This window comes from Rana temporaria, chromosome 8 (genome assembly GCF_905171775.1).
Source record: "Rana temporaria chromosome 8, aRanTem1.1, whole genome shotgun sequence".
Classification (NCBI taxonomy): domain Eukaryota; kingdom Metazoa; phylum Chordata; class Amphibia; order Anura; family Ranidae; genus Rana; species Rana temporaria.
Window position 1 is genome coordinate 138,357,144 of NC_053496.1, and position 22,593 is coordinate 138,379,736.

Below are 22,593 nucleotides of genomic sequence, written 5' to 3' on the forward strand. Positions count from 1 at the left end.
ATTTTAGTTTACAAAAAATGCCAATAGTTAATTCTTAGTGCACTGACCTTGATCTTAATCCCTTAAGTCAGACCAACTAAGCGGATTTATAAAACTGGAGTAGAGGTGAAACAGCAGTTGAAGTAAGTAAACAGGTTTCATTTTTTTCCCCAGGAAAATAATAAGGAATCTGAATGACTACTGAAGGTAATGGTTCAATTTTTGCTCCAGTTTATAAAATGAATCTATATATTCTGTATTCTAATATCAGTATTCTCATATAAAATTATTTAAAAACGAGAGGGGAGATAGAAAATGTAATTGCAAACATAACGGGCCAGATTCACAGTGAGAGTACGCCGGCGTATCTACTGATACACCGGCGTACTTTCAAATTTGCCGCGTCGTATCTTCAGTTTGAATCCTCAACCCAAGATACGACGGCTTCTGGCTTCGATCCGACAGGCGTACGGCTTCGTACGCCTTCGGATCGTAGGTGCAATACTTTGGCGCCCGCCGGGTGGAGTTCGTGTCGTTTTCCACGTCGGGTATGCTAATTAGCTTTTTCCGTCGATCCACGAAGGTACGCGCGGCCGTCGCATTCTCTTACGTCGTCGCTAGTCTGCTTTTCCCGGCGTATAGTTAAAGCTGCTATTTCGTGGCGTATAGATAGACTTGCCATGTTAAAGTATGGCCGTCGTTCCCGCGTCAAATTTTTAATTTTTTTTTTTTTGCGAAAGTCATCCGTGAATAGGAAAGGACGTAACTCACGTCTACGTTCAAAAAATTACGTCGGTGCGACGTCATTTCGCGCAAAGCACGGCGGGAAATTTCGAAACGGAGCATGCGCATTTCAATCGGCGCGGGGACACGTTTCATTTAAATGAATCACTCCCCCTACCCGCCCAATTTGAAATACGCGCCGAGAAATACACTACGCCGCCGTAACTTACGGCGCAAAATCTTCCTGGATTCGAAATTCCGCCAGGTAAGATACGGCGGCGTAGCGTATCTCTGATACGCTGCGCCAGGGCAATTCTATGTGAATCTGGCCCAACATTTTCAATACCTACAATAAATTAATCTGCACTTCTAGCAGATATTCCCAGGGGAGTATACAATGCCTTCGAAAAGTATTCATACCCCTTGAAATTTTCCACATTTTGTCATGTTACAACAAAAAACAAAAATGTATTTTTTGGGGATTTTATGTGATCGACCAACACAAAGTGGCACATAATTGTGAAGTGGAAGAAAAATGATAAATGGTTTTCAATTTTTTTTACAAATAAATATCTGAAAAGTGTGGCGTGCATTTGCATTCACCCCCCCGAGCCGATATTTTGGAGAACCACCTTTCGCTGGAATTACAGTCTACCAGTTTAGCACATTTCGAGAGTGACATTTTCACCCATTCTTCTTTGCAAAATCAGATTGAATTGTTTGCATCTGTGAACAACAATTTTGCCACATATTCTCAGTTGGATTTAGGTCTGGACTTTGACTGGGCCATTCTAACACATTAATATGCTTTGATCTAAACCATTCCATTGTAGCTCTGGCTGTATGTTTAAGGTCGTTTTCTTGTTGCAAGGTGAACCTCCGCCCCAGTCTCAAGTCTTTTGCAGACTCTAAGGCCCCGTACACACGACCGAGTTTCTCGGCAGAATTCAGCCAGAAACTCGATCGGAGCTGGATTCTGCCGTGAAACTCGGTCGTGTGTACACTTTTCACTGAGGAAGCCAACGAGGAACTCGTCGGGCCAAATAGAGAACATGTTCTCTATTTCCTCGTTGTTCAATGAGGAAAGTTGACTCGCCGAGATCCTCGGCGGCTTCAACACAGAACTCGATGAGGAACTTGATGTGTTTGGCACGTCGAGTTCCTCGGACGTGTGTACGGGGCCTTACAGGTTTTCTTCTAAGATTGCCCTGTATTTGGCTTCATCCATTTACTCATCAGCTCTGACCACCTTCCCTATCCCTGAAGAAGAAAAGCATCCCCATAATGCTGCCACCACCATGTTTCACGGAGGGGATGGTGTGTTCAGGGTGATGTGCAGTGTTAATTCTCCACTAAACACATAGGGCCAGATTCACGTAGGAGAGCGTATCTTTGTGCGGGCGTAGCGTATCCTATTTACGCTACGCCTCCGCAACTTAGACAGGCAAGTGCAGTATTCACAAAGCACTTGCTCCGTAAGTTGCGGCGGCGTATCGTAAATCGGCCGGTGTAAGCCTGCCTAATCCAAATGTGGAAGAGGTGGGCGTGTTTTATTAAAATGAGCCGTGACCCCATGCAAATGAAGCGCCGATCGTACGGCGCATGCGCACGCATGCTCAGTATCACGTTGAATTTACTCCCTAAGATATGCCGGCTCAATGCCTGTGACGTGAACGTAACCTACGCACATCCCCATTCACGTATGACTTACGTAAACAACGTAAAAAGATACACTTGTTCCGACATCCATACTTTGCATTGGCTGCGCCTCATATAGCAGGGGTAAATTTACGCCAGACGTAAGCCTAACGTAAACGGCGTAGCGGGCGCAAGTACGTTCGTGATTTGGCGTATCTACCTAATTTACATATTTGACGCGTAAATCTACGGAAGCGCCCCTTGCGGCCAGCGTAAATATGCACCCAAGATACAACGGCGTAGGAGACTTACGCCACTTGTATCTTGGCCAAATTCATGCGTAACTGATTCTAAGAATCAGGCGCATAGATACGCAAGTCCTTTGAGAATCTGGCCCATAGTGTTTTGCTTTTAGTCCAAAAAGTTCAATTTTGGTCTTATCTGACCAGAGAACCTTCTTCCACATGTTTGCTGTGTCCCCCACATGGCCTCTTGCAAACTGCAAATGAAATTCTTATGGCTTTCTTTAAACAATGACTTTCGTCTTGCCACTCTTCCATAAAGGGCAGATTTGTGGAGAGCACATCTAATAGTTTTCCTATGGACAGATTCTCCCGCCTGAGCTGTGGATCTCTGCAGCTCCTCCAGAGTTAACATGGGCCTCTTGGCTGCTTCTCTGATTGATACTCTCCTTGTCCGGCCAGTCAGTTTGGGTGGATGGCCATGTCTTGGTAGGTTTTCAGTTGTGCCAAGCTCTTTCCATTTTTGAGAACAATGCTCCATCAGATGTTCAAAGCTTGAGATATATTTTTTATATTCTAACCCTGCTTTAAACGTCTCTGCATGTTTATCCCTGACCTGTCTGGTATGTTACTGGGCCTTCATGATGCTGTTTGTTCACTAAGGTTCTCTAACAAACCTCTGAGGGCTTCACAGAACAGATGTATTTCTACTGAGATTAAATTAGACACAGGTGGACTCTATTTACTAATTAGGTGGCTTCTGAAGGCACTGGACTGAATACAAATGCACGCCACACTTTTCAGATATTTATTTGTAAAAAAAAATTGAAAACCATTTATCATTTTCTTTTCACTCCACAATTATGTGTCACTTTGTGTTGGTCTATTGCCGCATACACACGGTCGTTTTGTGTGATAAAAAAAAAACGTAATTTTTTCTCATGAAAAAAAATGACGTTTTTCAAACTTCATTTAAAAAAACTACACACCTACACGCCTACACACCATCGTTTTTTCAAAATGCTCTAGAAAAGCGCGGTTACGTTCAGCACGTACGGCGGCACTCTGTTCCATTCAAGCTCGCTTCATAACTTGCTTCTGAGCATGCGCAGGTTTAAAAACGTTGTTTTAAACGTCGTTTTAGCTACACATGGTGATTTTTTATGACAAAAAAACGACGTTTTGAAAAACGACATAAAAAATTGAAGCATGCACAAATTTTTTTTGGTCGTTTTTCAGAAGACATAAAACAACGTTTTCCCCACACACGGTCATTTTAAATGACGTTTTTAAAAATGTTGTTGTTTTTTTCAACACATAAAATCCCAATAAAATACATATACGCTTTTGGACGTAACATGACAAAATGTGAAAAATGTCAAGGGGTATGAATACTTTTTCAAGGCACTGTAACTAATTTCATTACCATTACAAATTCTATATTTACCCTTTTGGGGTGAGAATTCCCCTCTGAACATTTTTAGGATTTGCTTCTTTTTGAACCTTCAATTTCTCCAAATCATCAATAGCAATATTTATAAAAACTTCAGCAAACTTATTATCAGTTATTTGAGGGTTAAAGGTTCACCTTTACAAAAAAATTATTAATGCAAATTTTTGTTGCAGGTAAAATATATGCAATTCATATTTGTTTTGTTAGGAGCCTGTAAAACATTGCACCCATGATTAGGAGATTGTGGGTCTAATGCCACGGTCCCGCAGACTGTCTGTATAGCTGTATGCCTATATCTCGGATATGGGCAGGCAGTTACTGAATCACAGGAAGCTCAATGAACTACCTAGATTGCTCAACAGTGCCCTGGTAGTTCATTGAGAACTACAAGCTGGCTTATTTTCATAATACTCATCCTCTCGTCTTGGCAGGAAAAAATATATTCTGTACTGGACTGGTATACTATAATCCATGTATTCCCCTCTCTTCCTATTATCCAACCCCTGTCCCACCTTTTTTGTTCCTTTCTTGGTGGTTCTCTGTTTGCTGGCAGCTCATAAAGTAGTAAGTGGAGCAATGCATACATCCCTGCGCAGTGACACTTTATTTATATGAATATGGTATGCTGTAAAAAGCAGAGGAAATACGCATTTGGTGTAGGACTAAAATACTTCTGCTTCAGACAGGAATTTTTTCAGGAGCTTGTTTTCACTTTGAGGGACTGTTCACACTGGAAAGCTATGCGGGAAAGGTGTGTTCTGTGCGCTTCTCCCGCACCGCACATGCTACACTTGCGGGACCGCACGTGAGAGAGCTGTGTTAATGGCACCCTAAACACATTTTGCAAATGCAGCACGTTTGCGACCACCAAACCATATGGTACCGCAGTAACATGAGGTTTGGTGCAGCGTGTTCTGAAAAAGAACACGCTGCACTACTTTCTCCACACTCCAATATGTTTGGCAGCCCTCTGAAATGAATGGGTTGTCAGAACCACACAGGAACGTGTGCATTCTAGTATTAGCTGGCCCTAAAACCTTTATTCTATTTATTTATTTATTTTTCTGTTGGGCTTCAACAGCAGCTACAGTCTGGTTGGTTGCTAATGACAATACCAGCACTTTCTTTTAGATACAACCAGGAAAATGCACCTTTTATGTTTTTTTTTTTTCTTTTATATTTGTTTTTATATATAGAATAAATGTGAAAATGTGATCATGCTGGAAAAATGGGAGGTTGATTAACTAAGCGAAATAAACTATGAACTTGTTTTTCTTAATTATAAATTTCTCTTCATGCTTACCCTGAATTTTTTAAGCAGCAGGTTTAAAACCTGGGACGTGTTCATCATGCTGGTAACACGCACATTTGTCACTGAACTGTACGCTGGAGTAAATACAGAAGTCTGAAAGGAAACATAGCGGAAATCTGTCATTTGACCTCTTCCTACAATACCACTTGTTATTTTATTGTTTATAAATTGATTGATTGTAGCACTTTTTATGCACATGCAGGCTTCTGTCAAGGAAAAAGCCTTTAAACTTCATGATCCTAAATGTAGCATGATACAGTAAATTATATTAGCGATAATAACCTTTATAGGATAAACATAATTACATTTACTTATGGTAAGTTACACAAATACTGTACACAGAGGGCCAGATCCACAGAGCGAGTACGCCAGCGTATCTACTGATACGCCGGCGTACTTTCAAATTACCCGCTTCATATCTTTAGTTTGAATCCTCAAACCAAGATACGACGGCATCTGGGTTAGATCCGACAGGCGTACGGCTTCGTACGCCTTCGGATCGTAGATGCAATACTTCGGCGTCCGCTGGGTGGAGTTTGCGTCGTTTTCCACGTCGGGTATGCAAATTAGCTATTTCTGACGATCCACGAACGTACGCGCGGCCGTCACATTCTTTTACGTCGTCTCTAGTTGGCTTTTTCCGGCGTATAGTTAAAGCTGGTGTTTTGCGGCGTATAGTTAGATTTGCAATGTTAAGTATGGCCGTCGTTCCCGCGTTTAATTTTTTTTTTTTTTGCGTAAGTCGTCTGTGAATCGGGATGGACGTAATTCACGCCTATGTTAAAAAAATGACGTCCTAGCGACGTCATTTAGCGCAATGCACGGCGAGAAATTTCAGGACGGCGCATGCGCAGTTCATTCGGTGCGGGGACGCGCTTCATTTAAATGAAACACGCCCCCCTAATCGCCGATTTGAATTCCGACGCCAGAGATAGACTACGCCGCCGTAACTTACGGCGCAAAATCTTTAAGGATTCAATTTAAAGCCAGGTAAGATACGGCGGCGTAGCGTATCTCTGATACGCTCCGCGGGTGCAGATCTCTGTGGATCTGCCCCAGAGATTATATCATATGTGTAAAAAATGCATGATAACAAACATTAAAAAGAAAACTGTCTGGATAGACACATGATAGCTGCAACATATATCCAGGCATCTGATATGTATGTACAATCTAGGTCAACAATTCCATAAATAGTAAAGAAGGCATGTGTTTGTAACTTCAAAAAGTCTGTAATGGCAGCTTCCATATTTCTAACCTGCCAGGTTCCCTATAACTGCCTTGTTTCTCCAAAGTAGTTGATTTAATGTCAGAAACTTTACTAATTTCTACACGGTACATGCTTGCAATAATGGGCCAGATTCACAAAGCACTTACGCCGGCGTATCTAGAGATGCGCGGCGTAATTGTAAATATGCGCCGTGCGTATCTATGCGCCATATCCTTTTTCCGACAGACGTAAAACGATTACACCGGCGCATCTTGGTGCGCAAAAATACGCTAGACGCACCATTGTTTTGCTAGTCAAATATGCTAATGAGGGAGATACGGCGATCCACAAAAGCATGTTTGTGCGGCGCAGGCTACGCCCTGTGCGCATCAGCTGAATGTCCGGTCTAAAGTTACCCCTTATAAAAGCAGGCTTAACTTTGCACCAGATGTGTGCAGGTCAGCTAAAGCAACACCGTTAGGGACGAGCTGAGCACACACACTTGCAGGACAACAATCTGTATGCCAACATGCCAGGGGCATCCATGCTCATAGCTATACTAGTGACTTTAGAGGTGCGCAGAAAGCACCTTTGCACGTTAAACACACACATTAATCATGGCACAAGTAGAATGCATGCATGCACACCACTGTGGTCCCTAGCACACACACCCCACATCCTCATTGGATTGGATTAGACCAAAGTACACCGCACGGTACTAGGGAGCAGCAACGCCACGCCAAGGCTCCAATTATGTCACTGTACATTCATAAACCATTCACACGGACCTGGGATCACTTCTCCCTGGTCCTGGGGAACCCTTCTCCACCAAAACTGAGGGTGACACCCCTTTTCCGGCAGGAATGTCACCCCCACATTCATACATCATTCACAAACATAAAACAAATCATAATCACAGTAAAAACAAAAAAAAATAATAAAACACTGAAAACAAAAGTACACCACAAATCAACGTCAGCGTGACCCACACCTGGGCCGGCCACTGCCACGGCCCTGGCCCCTCAGGGGAGACTCATGGGGGGGGGAAACAGGGGAAGGAGGAGCCTCCCCTGGTGTCTGCCCACCTGCTGGCCTGCCCTTCAAGGCCACGGCTATCCTGGTGAGGCCAACATTCAGGGCTGCCGTATTGGCCTGGACAGCCTGGGTCAGGGCATGCACCTCCTGACCCACGCCTGCTGTGGCAGTCTGCAGGTTGTTAAAGCAGTTTATGAATGCCAAGGAGTTGCAGCTCACATCATTCACTGAGTCCTTTATGGAGGCCAGGCTGTCCTCCATCTGGGCCAAAGTCTGGGTGACCTGACCCAGATGGCGGGTCTGAAGGGCCTGGTCCCTCCTAAGCTTAGCAGGCAGAAAGTCTGCCACCCCCCTGGTCTTGTGTGTGGCCTTCCTGCCTGCAGATGAGGCTTGTGGCATGGGAGAAGGGGAGCCCCCTGGGGGGGAGCCCTGTTGGGGGAGGAGTGGGAGGGGCTACCCCTGATGGAGGCCTGACTGCTGCCAGCCACAGGGGGAGCCTCATCCAAAAGGCAAAGTATCTCACTGGCAATGGTGACCTCCTCCTTCTCAACCTCCTCCCCCTCATCCTCCTCATGAGGTGAGTTGTGGCCACTCCCCTCCCCTGAGGACTCCTGCCTTTTCTGGGGATCTTCAGCAGCCTGATGTCCGGGGGATGGTGCAGACTGGCCAGATGGCCCCGCACCCTCCTGGCCATCTGTGGATGACACAAAACATACACAGGTTGGAGGATCCACACACTTGTCACATATTCCCTCCCCCCCCCCACATGCTACTCGCCAGATAGAAAAAAAAAAAACGTACCTGTCCTCACGGCCTCATCGGAGTCAAAGCCAGGCAGGCCCACCACTTGCTGCCTGTCGAAGCACTTGGCCACTGCACGCTCCTCGGCAGTCAGCCTGATGGTGCAAGGTGGTCCCCCTCCAGTGCCCCTGGAATGTGCTGTAAGCTTGGCCAGCTTCTCACGGACCACACGCCTCAGATCGTTGATCTTTTTGGAGATCCCACTGACGGTCCTCCTCTCCCCCCCCAAAACATTGATGTCATCAACAATGTCCTGCAGGATCTGCCTCTTCCTGGCCGGGGGGGGGGGGGTGTCACGGCTCTCAGGGCCATGCAAAAAACGCCCTTTTAGGGTGATGGCCCTGGCAAGGATCTCCTTCTCCTGGACAGAGAAGTTTAGCTTCCTCTTCTTTGGTGCCATATCACCACCAAACACTCAGCACAAACAGACTCAAAAACAGACAGCACACACAGACACAAAAACAGACAGCAAAAACCAGACACTAAAATCAGACAGCACAAACAGACAGCTAATACAGACACCAAAAAACACACAGCAAAAACACACACAAAAAACACACAGCAAAAACAGACAGCTAATACAATCTCCTATAAAACTTTCCTCTAACACTCCTACACAAACCAACACACAGCCACAGACAACAGAACAAAAGCACCTTGCTTCAGGAAGGGAAACACATGGATGTACTTTTTCAATCGAAGGGCGTATGTCTGGGCCTATTTATGCACAGGGCGTATCTCGCTAAGTACGCCGGGCCTAGTTCCTATCTCACTGATTGCGCCGGGCCGAGTTCTGAGCATGCACAGTGAGGTGCAGATTCATGCGCGCATGCGCAGTCCGGCCGTCCCTTCATTTGCATGGGGTCACGGCTCATTTCAATGGAGAACGCCCGCTTCCTTCCCTTACGCCACGGAATTTACGTTACGCTGGCGCAAATCTGGGCGCAAATACTCTGTGGATACGGTACTTGCGTCTCGAAATTGAGCCGGCGTAATGTAACAGAGATGCGCTACGCCGGTCTATATATGCGCCGCTCTACGTGAATCTGGCCCGAAGTGTCTGGAGGCAGGGCAATTCCAAGTCCATCTGCATCATCAATACAAGTACACAGACAATAAACAGTATGTAAAAATCAGTTGGCTAATGCAATACTATATATCACAGGCAATTTAAAGTTTCTCTTCAGATATATACAAACAAATCCTAAGTAAAGGCCAAATCCAGGCAAACCTTTTTTCGAATGGCACAGGGAATGGATAAAACTTTTCTTAGGTGTCCCTGATAAGGAGATTATTCTAAAGCCACGTACACACAACCGTTTTTCATGATGAGAAAAATGCCATTTTTTTAATTGGTCATTAAAAACGACTGTGTGTAGTCTCCAGAGCATTTTTCTCGACGTGAAAAATGGCCATTAAAAATTTAGAACATGCTCTAATTTTTCTCAGCGTTTTTCACGTTGTGAAAAGCGGTCATGTGTAGGCTTTAACGACGGGAAAAAAAACATGCATGCTCAGAAGCAAGTTATGAGACAGGAGCACTCGTTCTGATAAAACTAGCATTTGCAATGGAGATAGCACATTTGTCACGCTGTAACAGACTGAAAAGCATGAAGACTGCAAAGCGCGAATCGTCTCTCACCAAACTTTTACTAACACGAAATCAGCAAAAGCAGCCCAAAGGGTGGCACCATCCAAATGGAACTTCTCCTTTATAGTGCCGTCGTACGTGTTGCTCAAGCATTTTTTTTTTTAAGATCGTGAGTATGCAAGGCAGGCTTGACAATAATCACGTTGAGAAAAATTTTGTTTTTTTCCATGACATTAAAAACGGTCGTGTGTCCTATAAATGAAAGTGAGTGAAAATCTGGCTCATGTAGACACAAACAGCAATAACATACTGACAACATTTCTAATCCTTCCTCATTTTAAAGAAAACTTTATTTTTGTTGTTACCTGTGTCTGTGTCTGGAGTTGGGTTTTAACATTTTTAAACAAAGACTGCAAAGAAAATGATCTAGAAGTGGCATAGATTTCAAACAATTGACAAGGACTATCAAGCCCAGAAAATTCAATCCAAGAACGGACTGTTTGATGCTCAAAGACCCCAAAAAAAAAAAATGTCATTGTTGGGTATTCAGGTAACTATTGCAACATTTGGGGTCAAAGTGAATGCATCTACAATCAGAAATAGATTGTTCCAATTCAACCTAGGTACAAAATTTGATAAAAAACATCTTTGCTGTCCATAAATGGATATTAGAGCCAGATTACAGTTTGCCATATAGGCAAAAACCAAGCTTTCTCGAACAATGTGCTGAAGACTGATCAATCAAAGATAGATGTAAAGGCTTAACTTATTTTTCCTAAAGTAATAATTGTGTTATGCTTACCTGCACTGTCCAATGGTATTTCATAAAGTGTACTCAAATCTCCTCTTCTGGGGTGCCCGCCAGCACTCTTGTCTCCTTCTTTTCTGTGTGTGCCCCCATAGCAAGCCACTTGCTTTGCTGGCACACCTGCGGGCTTGCTCCCAAGCTAGGCTGTGTGTGTCCATAAACACACATGGCAGGGTTTAGCCTCGCCCCTCCTGCTCCTGCCTCTGTGTCCTTTGTGAGGAACAGAGACCAGTGCCACTGCAGATGGGCACAATGCGGGATCAAGATAGGACTCAAGAATAGGGAAGTTGGGGGGGGGGGGGTGGGGTTGTAATAAAGCTTTTGGGACATTTTTTACTCTTAATGGAGGGAATGCATAATACATTAAGGTGAAAAAATGGCCTGCCTTTTAGAACAAATTTAAGTAGTTTCACCTTTACTGATTGTACAAGCACAAAGCATAAGTTTGGTTTGGTTTGCTTAGTGGGCAAGGGATAAGCTTAGAGGTCTGGAGATGGAAATGCCTAATCGAAGAGAGAAAATGCAAGATAATATAGGAAAGGCAAGAAGGGGGAGAAAATTAAGGGACAGGGAAAAAGAGGCAAAGGTGAGAGAAGAAAAGAGAAGGACAAAAAGGGTAATAAAGAAGAAAACAGGAAGGGGGGAAGGAAGGATAAAAGATGTAACTTGGTTGTAAAGGAAGATACGCCTTATATGTCTGTCTTCCCTTGTGTGTCATGTCTTTGTGGGTATATTTATATAACTTATAGATATTTATTATGGAAAAGATAAGATGATTTTTTTTTGTAAATGATTGATAAAAATGTTAAAAAATAAAAGTTCTTATTCAATTATTTATGTTTAAATAAAAATCTAATGTTTGTTCTGATAATCTGAAAAAGTCAAGAATTCCCACGGGCTGTGCTTAATTTTTCACATGACTGTGCATTTACTGTATATATAGAGTATATGTGTGTTGTAAAAACAAAAGATTTTGCAAAAAATACATTGAACTTAGTTTTACTCATGGACAATGACATATTGTGAGTTTCACTACATTATGCAAAAATCACCCTAAACTTTGACAACTTTACTACACCTCAGGCTCTTATTGATATATAGCTTTCAGGTCAGAATATACTAAATAATATAGAGAGTTTTATGAAACAATTTACACTTCAATCCTGTACAAAATAAAGCACAACAACTGGGACTTCATCTTTTGGATAGTAGCCATTAAGGGATTAAGAACTACTGCCATAGACTGCCAAAATAAATAGTCATGTTGAATTTGTTGATGTGTTCTCTTCTTGCTTACCTTATGATCATAGAAATGACCATTAATGGAGAACCTGTGATTCCTCAATCTTTGCACCTCTTCAGGACTGTAGTGCTTTGAACGTCTTTGAACAAAGCTGGCATCACTTCTAGTCCGCTTCAGCTGAGGTGTTGTTTCTTCTTCATCTGGAAATTAATGGTAACATTTTAATTGGTAATCATTAAATTGAGATCAAAAGCTCAAATAGAAAGCTGAAAGTGTACAGTATTTATTATAAATATATCTGGAAACAAATTATTTGCACCAACGAAAACTTGCATGATCATTGTTACTCTAGCTTTCCGGTTTCTGCCTTGAGAGGCAAAGAAAGCATCTGTATTCATGCATATGTGGACATGTATATTTTTATATATATATTTCCTTGTGTGTATACCGTTGTCCAACTGTTTTTAGCGAACTAGCTGTAGCTATTACCCACTAATATGTATGTGTGTGTGTACACACATATATACAGTATATGAATGTTCAATTAATTAATTTTTAAAAAATTAATTCTTATTTATTTTTTATTTGGCTTCAGTACTATAATGGTTTATTCTTCTAATACGCTTAAAGTTTTTAAAGCTGTAATGTTTTAACGTTCTGCAGTTTAATGATTCAATGATCTAATGCTGTAATGCTTCAAAAAGTCTTAATACTTCTATTTCACGTCTCCTGTCTGTAGTAATAATATGCAACTTTGATATATATATATTATAGTTTTTTATATGTGTGTTTTCATCTACAACCACCTACAACCACATCAATGCATTTGCATAGAGCGCTGGGATGTGGACACCTTTTAGCCTTTTAAGCATAGGAGAATTTAACATCCATTATGTGATACAACTCCCTATCAGTTGTTCTTCAATGTATGAATCTATAAATCAATTACACTATGCAGACATGTGTTCTCATTCTCTAAGGCTCTGATGAAGAGGGAACCCCTCGAAATGCATCAGCCTACTACTAAGCATCTGCCCTTGCCCACTACTCATGTTAAATGAACATTTTGTAACCTAGTCTCTATGAATACGTAGTAATTTATTTTTATTTATTTATCTACTTGGTTTTAATAAACTGTATTCATTTGATCCATGCATTAGATCACATGCCTTTTTCCTCTTTTTTCACTTGGCTAAGAAATAAGAGCCTGCAAGAGGGACGTATGACAATATTTCCAAGAGACTCTCAGTAGGTAAACATGAACCTGTGCTGAACGAAATATAGGAGTTTCTTTTGCTTACCTCCTTATGATAATGCTTGTTCCCTGGCTGTTATGTTATGAGATGTGGAAGGCTAAGTGACTCAACTATGCAAGAAACCATAGGAACTGAGGTGCAGAAAAATTTGTAAAAATTTGAAATATTTCACTGTAGCAGGAGGCAGTTTGTTCACTAAGGGCTGGAGAGTGGTACAATAATGAGTGTCTGCAGGCAGCAGTGAAGCAGGGTGGAGGTTCCTTGCAAGTTTGGTGCTGCATTTCTGCAAATGTAGTTATAGATTTGGCCAGGATCAATGGTGTCCTCAATGCTGAAAAATACAGGCAGATACGTATCCATCATCTCATACCATCAGGGAGGTGTGTGATTGCCCCCAAATTTTATTTTGCAGCAGGACAACCCCAAACATACAGTCAATGTCAATAAAAACGATTTTCAGCGTAAAGAGCACGGGATCCTGGAAGCGGTGGTTAGCCCTCCCAGAACATTGATTTAATCATTATCGAGTCTGTCTGGGATTACATGAAGAAGTAGAAGGATTTGAGGCAGCATACATCCACAGAAGATCTGTGGTTAGTTCTCCAAGATGTCTGGAACAGCCTACCTGCCGAGTTCCTTCAAAAATTGTGAGTTTACCTAGAAGAATTGTGAGTTTACCTAGGAGAATTTAAAAAATGATGCTGTTTGAAAGGCAAAGGGCTATCACACCAAATATTTATTTGATTTGGATTTATCTTCTGTTCATTTCTTTTTCATTTTGTTAACTTATAAAAATACACTATTAACAAACACACAAATATACACAGTACCTGTATATGAGTATATACTGTATAGGTGTGTATGTATATATGTATATACTGTTTACAGGGCCCAGGATCTTCTCAAGCTTGGTCTGACCCTCTGCTCAAATTGCTCACCCACCTTCATGATGTTTCATAGGCTCACCTATTATCACTGATGTTCTAATGCTGACCATCCACATAGTTTAAGCATAAGCCTCCCTGCGGCTGTGAACGTCTTAACCTAAAAAAGACAGGTCCAGTCTACTTTCTTCCTTCTCCTAGTGGAACCAACAGCTGCAGAAAGTATAAAAGAAAAACCCCTACCTTTCTGATAATGCTGGAATTAGACTAATCTGAATTCTGAAGGCTTAGGAGCCTGAAATTGGAGCTATACATATTTATTTATTTATAAAATAAACATATAGGAAGATTACTTACATCTATCACAAGAATTGTTGTTTTCCTCTTCTAAATCTTCCTGGTTTACTGCAATAGGTAACGCTATGCTGAAAGAACACAATTGAAAGGTAATGTATGCAAATTAGAAAACTTAGCACATTTATACATACTAATAATTAGATAGAAAGTCCATTGGTTGACATTTACCCGTGGTTCACACATGTGTTTTTTAGTATGTTTTTTTTTTTTTTTTTTCAAAAACGAACTACAGTCCATTTAACATGGTTTCTTATAGATTTAATTCACATCTGTGAGTTTTGAGCTGGTCTGTTTTTTGGAAAAGGGCAGGAATCTTTTTTTCTTGCAGCAGATTGCGTTTTGTGTGTAATAGATGTTAATGGACCTGCAGCAAAAACGCAAGTATTGTGGTTTTAATGCATTTTGCCTGGTTTATTGTCTAATAGGTAAGTAAGACAGTTCTGTTCATGGCACTCAAGTAGCATCAAAATCACATACAAGTAGTGCAGGAACCTTTATATATCCAAAGTTGAATGTTAGGGTTAGGGGTAAGGGCTAGGGTTAGGGTTAAATTTTAGGGCTAGAGCTAGGGGTAATCATTATGGTTAAGGTTAATCATTTGGGTTAGCGGTAATTCCTAACCCTAACAATTACTGCTAACCCTAACCCTAATGATTACAGCTAACCTTAATCCTAATGATTACTGCTAACCCTAATGATAACTGCTAACCCTAATGATTACCACTAATCCTAACCCTAACATTTATTCCTTAACACTGACCCTAGCCCTTAACCCTAATCCTTACATGCAATTTGACACATAAAGGTCCGTGCACTACTTTAAAGTAGGATAAGCCTATTTAGAGGTAAGCCAATGAGGAGGGAGTTGCAGTAGTCGAGGCGGGAGATGACCAGGGAGTGGATTAGAAGCTTTGTGGTGACATTGGTTAGGAACGGTTATATCTTGGAGATGTTGCAGAGGGTGAGGCGGCAAATTTTGGACTGAAAAATTTGGGACCGAAAGCTTAGTTCAGAGTCCAGGATTACACCTAGGACCATGGCGTGGGGGGACAAGTTGATAGTTCAGCCGGTGATATTGACAGAGAAATCAGGGGAATTGGCACCTGGGGGAGGAAATATCATGAGCTTGGTTTTGGATAGGTTGAGTTTGAGGAAGTGATGTGACATCCAGGCTGATATGTCTGCTAGTAAGTTGGTGATGCATGAGGAGACAGATGGAGAGAGCAAGGGGGTGGAGAGATAGATTTAAGTGTCCACAGCGTAAAGATGATATTGAAAGCCATGGGAGGCAATCGACTGACCCAGGGAGGTGGTGTAGATTGACAAAAGGAGAGGTCCAAGAACAGAACCTTGGGGGATCCCAACGGAGAAAGGAAGAGGAAGATAGGAGGAAGTAGAGTTGTAAGTGACACATATTGTCTCCATGACTGTACTCTTCGTTGGTTCTCATCCTACCTATGTAGGATGAGAACCAGCAAAGAGTACAGTCACGGAGACCAAAGGAGTGTAGTCCACTGTGTCAAAGGCAGCAAAGAGATCCAGGAGAATACAGAATAGTGCATGTTGGTTTTAGCCGTTAGTAGGTCATTTGAGAGTTTAAGGCCCACAGTTTCCATGTGTTGAGTGTTGAGGACAAAACCTCGACTGAAGGGGATCAAGAAGTTTGTTCATGGTCAGATGGTTGCTCAGTCGGTTGTAGATCAGTCTTTAAAGAAGTTTAGAGAAGGAGAGTAAGGAGATGAAACATAGGTTGTTTAAATTGGTGGGGTCCAGTGAGCCCTTTTAAAGTATGGGGGTGACAAGCGCATGTTTTGGAGAGTTTGGGAAGATGCCACAAGAGAGGGAGAGGTTGAAAATGTGAGTTAGGGAGTGTAGAATCGAGTCAGGCCGCGTACACACGGTCGGTCCAATCCGATGACAACGGTCCTTCGGACCGCTGTCATCGGTTAACCGATGAAGCTGACTGATGTTCTGATGTGCCTACACACCATCAGTTAAAAAAACAATCGAGTCCAACGCGGTGATGTAAAACACAATGACGTGCAGAGAAAAATGAAGTTCAATGCTTCCAAGCATGCGTCGACTTGATTCTGAGCATGCGCGGGTTTTTAACCAATGCTTTTGCATACTAACCATCGGTTTTGACCTATCGGTTAGGCGTCCATCGATTAAATTTTGACCGAAGGATAACTGACCGATGAGGCCCACACACGATCGGTTTGGACCGATAAAAAGGTCCTTCAGTCCGTTTTCATCGGTTTGGACCGACCGTGTGTACAGGGCTTCAGAGGGTGAGCGTAGCATTTGCGAGGGAGCAGGTGATTAGCTGAGTGTAAGATAAAAGTTTAGCAACCTCATTAATACTAGCGGGGTTGAATGAGGGAAGTAATGATTGTATCTGTGGACAGTGAGTGAGGTGCATGGGGGAGGTTTCTGCAGGTTGGAGATCTCCTCATGAATTGTAGGGCTGCGCATCTTCACCTGTCTAACAATTCGATGCGATTACGATTATCAAGTCCACGATTCGTTTCGATTCTGCGATGCATCACGATTGCAGCGCAACTGCGTATGGCTCTCCCCCCAAAATACTAAAGGCGATGATCAGAGACTGCAGACGTGGTACAGGAGATGATCAGAGACTGTGGGCATAGTACAGGAGATGATCAGAGACTGCGGACATAGTACAGGAGATGATCAGAGACTTGCGGACATAGTACAGGAGGTGATCAGAGACTACGGGCATAGTACAGGAGATGATCAGAGACTGCGGACATAGTACAGGAGATGATCAGAGACTGCAGACATGCTACAGGAGATGATCAGAGACTGCAGGCATGCTACAGAAGATGATCAGAGACTGCGGACATGCTACAGGAGATGATCAGAGACTGCGGACATGCTACAGGAGATGATCAGAGACTGCAGACATGCTACAGGAGATGATCAGAGAGTGCAGACATAGTACAGGAGATGATCAGAGACTTCAGACATAGTACAGGAGATGATCTCAGTGTTTGTATATGCCGCGCTCATGTGACTGCCCGGAACGGCCCGCCAATTCGGCACCGCTAATATATATATATATATATAAAATTTGTCCACATTAGAATGTGTTTTCTACCTGCTTAAACCAGCTCCCATAGAGAAGCATGGTCAGTGCAGGAAGGTGTGGGAATAGTGTAGAAGTTCAGAGTGGAGCGCCGCAGGTTCTGCCAGCAAACTTCTCCCAGTCCAGGAAGAGCGACATTTATTGCTTTTCAAAGTGTTGTCAGTGAGAGCCCCTCACCCCGGTACCTGTAGAGCGGGGAGCCCGGTTGTCAGTGAGGTGTACACAGGCTGTGCTCCTCCCGCCTCCATCCCTCTCCTCTCCTCCTCAGATCATCCGGTACGGCCGCTCTGCTCTCGGGAGCTCCATCCGGGGATCACAGGGGGCGGGAACACGTGACATCAGGACAGGAGGAATACGATACAAGACTGGAGAGTGTACAGGCGGACACGCCCACATCACTATCCGGACCTCTGAGCAGAGTAGGCGCCGTAAATCAGGTCCTGTGGGAGGGGCATGAGATGGGAGGAGCTAGATGGGACCGACAGGTCTCTGAGATTCGTAGTGGTTTCTGCACTATCTGTGTATAAAGATAGACTGGCTCCCCCTGTCGGACATAAAGAAGGTAACTTCACAGGTGTGATGACACAAGAAGTCGATTTGGAAGATTTATTTGAGATTTATTTGAGCAACTCCCTAAACTTGATGAGGGATTGAGAGGCAGGAGGTGTCTGAAAAAAAGGGCATAAAGCAGATACCTGTTCTTAGAAAGACAAAAATGAGGGATAGAGTATAACCTGGGACCGAATGTCCTCTCCAGGCAAAGTAAGCCATGCAAATGTGATGGGAGATGGATCTTTCCCCTCTGAGTAAGGTGGGAATCAAATTCAGAAATACCTGAATTCTTTAGGACTTGGGTTTTAACAGCCATGCCATTAACATCAGCGAATGGGGGGGGGGGGGCGGGGTTGGCGCTGTGAGGGGGTTCTTGGGTCAGTAGGTGTCTGATCTGTTTGGAAGAGGCCAAGGCTCCTCCATCAGTCTGTGTACCATGTTCTTTTGATGTAATGAGAATTCTTAGTACAACATTTCTGGTTAATTAATTATGATATTGTAAAAAAAAGTGTTTACCTGTGTTTTCCTTGTGATGCCCTGCTCCATGCCTCTGAAGAGCTAAAACATATCCTCTCATTGACATCTTGTACCTGTAGTCTTATTGAACGCCGCAAACCCCAGGATATATTGAGAAGACCTTCCACCACAAGTTCTCCACCCACCTGACAGGACACAAAGTAAGGATTATAAGCATTTGTGGTTAAGATGCACAAGTATAAAAAAATTAACAATACAATGTATGGATTTATTAGCAGGTCCAGTGCGTTTGTAAATCTTTGCTTAACATCGGATTTATTTCTTTCTAACATTATATTTAATTAAAAATACATTATGCTTATTATTTGTACCTAAAAAATAACGTAACTTTTGTTGTGAAAAAACAATTCCCTCAGTAATCAATGTGCATTGCAAGGATTTGAACAAACTTTGATTAAAATTCCTACCTGTTTCGGCTGGTCAGCATCAGTTTGAAAGTGATTAACACTTTGGGAGCATCTCACTATAAAGAAGGATGTCTAAAACCTGACTTGTATCTTAGTTCATACTTCTGGGAGAATCGGTGAGCCAATCACAGAAGCAGGAAATGACATTATTGGGGGCATTCTGTAAACCAGCTGTGCACAGAACTCCTCCATGTTGCCACAAAGAGTTTAACAGAAACTTAGAGCGCTGCAGATTGAATAGCAAAGGCAATTTTTTTATTACAATTTGGCTTGTGTTGGAATTGAATATGCTATATCAGAGTTATTGTATACAATTTTACAGAGGTCCGATCTGTGACAGGTGGCTCAGCATAGCCCCAGGCACTATGAACTTCAGCTGCTGCCTCCACCAACTTCCAGATCTGCAGCTGCTCTTCCAAGTCCCAGCCATGCCTACTCCACTCCTCTTTCTCTCTGCCAGAAGCAGGGCAGAGAGAGCAAGATGGCCTTCCTCTGAGACACCCCCCCCCCTCAGCCCTCGCTATGCTAAAAAAATAGCATACCCCACATGAACTCCCATCTGGGTGGTAGCAGAGAGAGGAACACGAACAACCCCAGTCCAGCAGCACACAGAGACCATCACCACTGAACCGGAGGGTGTGGAAGCATTGAACGTTCTTGACGGTCAGAATTTGGTGTGACCGTGTGCATGCAAGACAAGTTTGAGCCAAAATTCTGTCGGAAAAAATCCACGGTTTTCTTGTCGGAATTTTCGACCGTGTGTACGCGGCATAAGTGCTTGGTGGAGAAACCCTTGCTGGCAAGCACACAGGTAAGATGTTTCCTTAAGGTTGCTAGGATGTCTCTTGGTAACTCTAAGTTTCAGCTCTCTCCATACATTTTCTATAGGATTAAGGTCTGAAGGCTGGCTAGGCCACTACATGACCTTAATGTGCTACTTCTTGAGCCACTCCTTTGTTGTTTTGGTGGTATGTTTTGGGTTATTATTATACTGGAAGACGGTTCTCATCCAAGATTTTACAATACATGGCCTTGTCTATTGGCCCCTCAATGTGGCAAAGTCGGCCTGTAACTTTAGAAGAGAAATAGCCCCAAAGCATAATAGTACCACCTCCATGCTTGACTGTAGGGATGGTGTTCTTAGGGTCATAGTCAGCATTTTTCTTCCTCCAAACATGGCAAGTTGAGTTAATGCCAAAGAGCAAAATGTTGGTCTCATCTGATCACAGCACTTTCTCCCAATATTTCCCTGAATCATTTAAATGTTCATTGTCAAACTTCAGACTGGCCTGTACATGTGCCTTCTTGAGGAAGGGGACCTTCCGGGCGCTGCAGGATTTAAATTCATGACAGCGTATTGTATTACCAATGGTTTGTTTGGTAACTGTGGTCCCAACTGCATTGAGATCATTCACAAGCTCCTCCGGTGTAGTTCTGGGCTGATCCCTCACTTTTCTCATGATCATCCTTACCCAATGAGGCTAAATCTTGCATGGAGCTCCAGACCGAGGGCAATTTATGGTTATTTAGTATTTGTTCAATTTGCAAATAATGGCTCTTTCACGTACCTGGTAGTGGAGCCCAATGTGCAGGGAGCGGCCTCTCGTAAGCCTCTGACCCAGGAGCCCCTGGTAGTGCAGACAGGGGTCATGAGTTCAGAGGGACACAAGCGCCTGACTAGTAAGTTGAGTAGCGGGCTGGATGCGGCAGTAGAAGGGTGCACCGATGCACCCTTGGCAAGCTGGAGCAGCAGCGCGGCACTCGTGGGACAGAAACCAAGCAGGGTGAAGCAGACCGGGTCAAACACAGACGGGCAGATCAGGAGCTAGGGCAGAATCCAAAGGGTAGTCAAAGTTCAGGCCGGGTCGGTATAACAGGCGGGCAGAGATCAGAGCAAGGGGAGAGCAGGTGCGATGGTCAGATGTAGCCGGGATCAGGGACAGGTGGCAGGCAGGAGTGGTCAGAGAAAGCCGGGTCAGGTAATCAGATGCAAACAGGTATACGAATGCAGGATACTCCAGGGCCACGCTGTAGACTGGACAGCAAGATGGTGGGTGACATGGCTGCTTTAAATAGCGTGTTTTAGCGCCAAATTCCGTCACTGCGCGCGCGTGCTGGACCTGGATTCCACTGCTATTGTTGCTGATGGGCACACTGCTGAAACGCCTTCCATGACATTGCCCCCCCCCTCTCTACGGGCAGCCTCCGGATGCCCAACTTGGCCATCCTACTTGGATTCACTCTCTTAAAGGCCAGGATCAGTCTTTCAGCATGGATGTTGGTCTCTGGTTCCCAAGAATTCTCTTCCGGGCCGTAGCCCTTCCACTTCACCAGGTATTGAACCTGGTTACGTCTCTTCCTGAAATCCAGGATGGACTTCACCTCGAATTCCTCTTCACCATCGATAAGTACTGGATTAGGAGGCCCGGTATTCCGATTGGTGAAGGGGTCCGAGACTGTAGGTTTGAGTAATGCCACGTGGGTGAACCCGGAAAGAGGCAGGTAATTTTAATTTGTAGGCTACTTCGTTAATCTTCCTCAGTATCTGGAAGGGACCCACAAACTTGGGACCCAATTTCTTGGATGGGCACGCCAATTTCAAGTTCAGGGTGGACAGCCAGACTTGATCCCCTGGCGCTCGATTAAGTTCTCCTCTCCTCCTCCTGTCAAACACCTCCTTATATTATTGGGTTTTTACCATTGTCTCCTGGAGTAATTTATTGTTAGCGGGAAAAGAAGTCCAGAGTTTCTTGGGCAGCCGGTACTGTGCATTCTGAAATGTTGTTAGATAGAAACAGAGGGTAAAAACCGTAGTTAGCAAAAAATGGACACTGTTTGGTAGCGGAATGGAAAGAGTTATTATAGGCGAATTCTGCAAGGGGCAATAGAGAGGCCCAATCATCCTGAGAAAAACTTGAAAAACAACACAGATATTGCTCAAGCGTTTGGTTGGTGCGCTCAGTCTGGCCGTTGGTCTGCGGGTGGTATGCAGACGAGAAGGAGAGATCAATTTTCAGGGCTCCACATAGTGCTCTCTAAAACCTTGACGTAAACTGCACCCCACGGTCGGATACAATATTTGCGGGTATGCCATGGAGTCTCACTATCTCCTTGATAAATACTTTTGCTGTCTCAGAAGCAGAAGGTTTTCCCACCATAGGCAGAAAGTGAGCCATCTTGGAAAGTCCATCTACCACCACGAAGATGGTGGTGTAATCTTCTAACGGAGGTAGCTCGACAATAAAATCCATGGATATCATCCTCCATGGTTTCTCTGGAACAGGTAATGGCTTCAATAACCCCCAAGCTCTGGTTCTGCTGCCCTTGTTTTGGATGCAGGTGGTGCAGGATTCCACATAGCTTCTGGTTTGCCTGCTTAAACTTGTAATGGGGCAATGATGGAGGAAAACCCCTTTATGAATTTTCGATAAACAACGCTGAATCGCTTTTTTGTCA

At 43.5% G+C, this 22,593-nt stretch overlaps 1 protein-coding gene across 3 annotated transcripts in view; it reads right to left on the reverse strand.

The window, feature by feature from the left end:
* Positions 1-22,593, reverse strand: part of RASSF4 (Ras association domain family member 4) — a 283,607-nt gene that overhangs the window by 41,581 nt on the left and 219,433 nt on the right. For 2 of the 3 annotated variants that reach the window (XM_040320771.1, XM_040320770.1), the window contains exons 5-8: positions 18,710-18,855; positions 14,533-14,600; positions 12,090-12,235; positions 5,339-5,440 (exon numbers count right to left, since the gene is read on the reverse strand). In XM_040320771.1, the coding sequence (XP_040176705.1) occupies positions 5,339-5,440; positions 12,090-12,235; positions 14,533-14,600; positions 18,710-18,855 (462 nt within the window). The remainder of the gene's footprint in view (positions 1-5,338; positions 5,441-12,089; positions 12,236-14,532; positions 14,601-18,709; positions 18,856-22,593) is intronic. The other variant, XM_040320772.1, reaches the window with a different exon arrangement.